The 4,620-nt window shown below is 43.5% G+C and overlaps 1 protein-coding gene across 1 annotated transcript; it reads right to left on the bottom strand.

Annotated features, from left to right (window-relative positions):
- Positions 1-927: 927 nt before the first annotated feature.
- fzd9b (frizzled class receptor 9b) lies at positions 928-3,837 on the bottom strand. Its single transcript, XM_079620606.1, has one exon. The coding sequence runs from the start codon at positions 3,332-3,334 to the stop codon at positions 1,595-1,597; it is 1,740 nt and encodes a 579-aa protein (XP_079476732.1). The 5' UTR covers positions 3,335-3,837; the 3' UTR covers positions 928-1,594.
- Positions 3,838-4,620: the final 783 nt, after the last annotated feature.

Raw genomic sequence — 4,620 nt, 5'->3', positions numbered from 1 at the left:
AATAATTTAGACACAACTGCAATTTTAGGAAGTTCCACTAAGTTCCATAAAAATATATATGTAATATGTTTGCTTATTATGCATAGCCTGTTAAGTTTTTAAGCCAATAAACACATTTAAAGGCTCCAATAAGAAAACAAGCTGAAACAAATATGCATTGGCATACAAACGAATCATCAAAATCCAGATCTGGAGTTACAAACGGGCAGAGGTAGGGTGAAGAAAATACAATTCAAGCAGCCATCTGAGCCCTACATGCTCCGGATCAAGCGTCGGAGAAAAGTGCCTTTATTTGCATGAGTGGCTCACATCAAAGAGTGGAGGGGGAAGAGAGAAGCGACACACAACAATAGGAGAATCTGGATGTGTTTGTGTGCATGTGCTGCTCCTCATTAATGAAATATAATTCCAGAACAACCTCTGCGTTTAAGGGTGATGATGTGAACGTTCGCACAGTGAAATCCAGGCTTCTGTCTGTCGCTCTGCTCAACGATTCCCTTTGAGGATGAAGGAGAGAAAACCACCAGGGATTTCTGTTCTGATAAACGCGCTCAAAGGAGAGCGTGCCCAAAGCGACTGCGTCTGTCATATGGAGGGGAATTAAAGAGAGAAAATAGAGCAAACAGCCAAAACAGCGAACATGGAGTAGAACCCGATTCATAAACAATGTGCTAAAAACAAAAATGAGGCCTTAGCTACAAGCTTAATCTTCACGATCCAAGCTTAGTCACAACTCTGACCAATAGGCCCTTAAAAGTGACATAGATTTATTCGTGTCAGGGGCGTACAAAGCCACATAGCCTTGTGTTATTCGGGGGTTGCCCACTCTTTTGAAGGCTCCTGAAAGGGTCCCTCAAGGACCGATTTGCATTTGAACTGGGGCAACCTTTCAGATGCAAACCTAGCTTTCTTCATCAAAATATTTGCATTGCTTTGACGCGTTTTCTTGTTACAGTCCATGTGAAAAGTCTCACCAAGGCGCTTCTCTTTAACTTCCACCTCTAAATAGATGCAAACACAGCCGTCCGGCACAAGTACTTGAATGATATTGAAATAATAGTGTCATTTTGTGTATAGCAACACTAAAACAAAAGTACAAGTAAACACATTTAGTTGGCAGTTAACTCTAGAAACGCCTGCTTCAGAGAAAAAACTTCAGTCAACTGTTGAAAATATATAACTTTTTATTATCTTCTTCAAAAAGGCACTTTTAAACAAATGATCAATGCCATCTTGTGAGAAACCAGGAACAAGAAAAATTAAATATATTTATATATACAATAAATAATGTGTCCTGAAACATTTGAACATTTGAACAAGTCATTGAACGGTTTCAAGCGGGAACACTGTGCACTTCTCCGTGCGAGAGCAATTGCAGATATTTAGAACTGATTAGGATGTGCATATCTGTCTCATTTATTGCTACAGCAAGGGATAATAAAAATTCTCCCTTTAAGAAAGTACTGTTAATCCATTGTTTAGCTGCAATGTTGGGTTTTAAGTTTGTTTAGTTTGCCGTGAAGCTTCACTGCACTGCATGTCTTATTCTCACAAAGTCCACACAGTACAGGACATCACAGTCTCAGCGCTGTGCTCATACATGCGTGGGACAGTCCGAGTAGGGATCAGTCTTGGACATGTGCAGTATGACGGCAGGTGCTTTGTAGGGGCAGTGACTAGTGCTACAGCTCCCGCTGCACTGCTTCCTGTCTGTAAACTTTCTGCTACACAGACCCTGCCAAGTCTGCAGTGTCTTGGAGCTCCAGACCCACACGCCACTGGTGATGCCCACCACCAGCGACATGAAGATCTTCAGCATGAACACGGCCACGGTGGGCACCGAAGACTCCAGAGAGCAGTCCTCGTTCCTCCGACCCGGGAATGTGGTGCACTTGCTTTGGAGCCCTCTGAATTTCCAGTAGTCCATGTTGAGCCGCTCATAGAAGTAGCAAATGATGACGCAGGTGGCAGGAACCGTGTACAGGATGGAGTAGATGCCGATTTTCACCATCAGCTTTTCCAGCTTTTCCGTGTTGGTGCCTTCGGTCTTCATCACCTTCCGGATGTGGAAAAGCGCCACGAAGCCGGTCAGGATGAAAGAAGTCCCAATGATGAGATAACAGGACAGAGGCACGAGGACGAAGCCTGTTAGCGCCCCCACATCCATACTGCCCACATAGCACAGTCCGGTGAGCTCGTCGCCCGCCACTTTCCGCATGGTGAGGATGACTATGGTCTTCAGGGCAGGTATGCCCCAAGCAGCCATGTGAAAGTAGCTGCTGTGCGACTCAATAGCCTCGTGACCCCATTTCTTACCAGCCGCCAGGAACCAAGTGAGAGTGAGGATGACCCACCAGATGGAGCTTGCCATGCCAAAGTAGTAGAGGATAAGGAAGACTATGGTGCAACCCGTACTCTCCAGGCCTTCTTGGATGATGTACAACTCGCCATTCTCACGGTCACATGCGATGTTCTCGGCCCCGGCGACGGATCGAATGATAAAGGCGACTGAGTAAACGTTGTAGCACATGGAGAGGAAGATGATGGGCCGCTCTGGGTACTGGAAGCGATGTGGGTCAAGGAGGAAGGTTAGGACTGTGAAAGCTGTGGATATGAAGCACAGAGTAGACCAAACCGCCATCCAAATAAAAGCAAAGTCCTTATCCTGTCTGGACCAGAACACGTCCACAGCGGACGAGCAGCGTGGAGCGCACGTCTCGCTCTTTTCCACATACTGGAACTTTTCCGGGTTTTCACAAACTCCTATGCTGCCCCCGGAGCGTCCGTTTCCAGTGCCAGGCTGCCTGGTTCTGGACGGCACAGGCAACATGCCCTCTCCTTTCTTAGTCTCAGTTTTGGTGTCATTTTCCGGGGCTTCCATGCACAGAGCGTTGGGGTCATTTCTGGTGGGCAGTTTAGAGCAGTCCAAAGAATCAGGCCAAGCATAATTAAACTTCTCCATGATGGGCGAGCACTTCTGGCGTGCCTGTTCGCACATCGGACGGCAGGCGGGGATGGATGTGGACACTTGGTCAGTACACATAGGGGCATAAAGAGAGCAGAGGAAAAATCTCAAATGCACATCACAGCCATATTCCACCAGAGGGGCAAATTCATTCAGTTTAATCTCAGCCTCCCTCTGATTTTCGTGGTCCATAAAGTTAGGCATCCGAGTGAGGTTGTACCCGATGCCCTGGCACATAGGGATGACGATAGGCTCGCATTTAGCTGGTCTTCCTCTCTCTGGGTCATAAGAGCCAATCTCTAAACTGTAGGCAGCAATAACCAGCTGACACCACAGAGAAATCACAATTTTTAAAGGTGAGCCTCCCATGCTGGATTTTCAGTCACCTTTTGTTTTTTTTGTAAGTCAAGAAAAACTTTCCTGGCACATACAGTCCCAAAAGAATATTCTTTTTTTATTTATTTATGGGTGATTATGTAGCTCCATAGACACTGCTTATATTAATAGTGTTTCAATGAATATTTAATTTGTCATCCAAATAAAACGCTGAAAAATAGATATTCCTCTGAATTAAACTTCTCTGAAAAATCCTGTTTCAAAGTCTTCATATCATACAAAAAGGATGCTCAATGTCCAAGTTCGTATGTTAATATGAAAAGCGCGCGTGCACAATCACTTAAAAAAAACACCTAATACTTCACGTCAGTCATTACCGTCATTATTGGGACAAATAAGGGCATCAGGAGGAGCTCAACAAGAGAAACAACAAATCTGTCCGTGTCTTCGGTTATCTCCAAACTTCTGTGAAGCGTATAGTCCGACTGCAGCTCCTCTGTTCTCCTCACATCTCTGTGGCTCACACTGAACTTTCGCTCTCCTCTCTCAGTGTCGCTTTAATACGGGGGCGGGGTATTCATGACGTCCTCGACTGGTTCCGCCCACACACTTCTGAAAAGCCAATGACGCCGAGAATGTGCTCCACCTACTTACTACTGAAAATATATTGCGTAAATCGTGGCTCCGCCCACATACAACATAGAAGGCGCGCAGTAAAACACAAACACTCAATCTGGAGATTTACCCTTGAAGAAATGTACCATGGCAATCGTAGTTCGAGCCAAAATAGGCTAAAACAATTAATTAAATATTTCATTCAAACAATGTAGGCATTTCCGAATTTCTTTCTTTCTTTCTTTCTTTCTTTCTTTCTTTCTTTCTTTCTTTCTTTCTTTCTTTCTTTCTTTCTTTCTTTCTTTCTTTCTTTCTTATTATTATTATTAGAAGTGGCTATAAAGCGTTTAGCCTACTTTTAGTTACAATAAGTGTAAATATATTTTAGTGGAAAACACCATTATGAATTTTTGATGTAAATTGTCCAATGCAATGGTATTGTTTGTTTTAAACTAAACATTTTCTTTTACATTCCTTACAAATATATTTAAATAGCCAATGTAAATCCTTGCATATGAGATTTCAACCACAGAATTAGTAGTATCATAAACAGCCGTGGCTGATATAAAATGTCTCCATGTGGCACTGATATTATGGCCTAATAAAGCAATGGCAACAGTGGAGAATTAGGCTGCAAAGGAATTTATCAAAATAGCTGATATGATACTCAACACCTCAGGATATTACTGTCAAGGAGAGAAGTT

The sequence above is a fragment of the Phoxinus phoxinus genome (assembly GCF_949152265.1).
Source record: "Phoxinus phoxinus genome assembly, chromosome: 8".
In the NCBI taxonomy this organism is placed as follows: Eukaryota; Metazoa; Chordata; class Actinopteri; order Cypriniformes; family Leuciscidae; genus Phoxinus; species Phoxinus phoxinus.
This window is presented reverse-complemented; position numbering and strand designations above follow the sequence as displayed.

What these genes read in the sequence shown, in the direction of transcription:
- fzd9b (XM_079620606.1), bottom strand. Translation starts at nt 3,334, where the DNA reads ATGGGAGGCTCACCTTTAAAAATTGTGATTTCTCTGTGGTGTCAGCTG.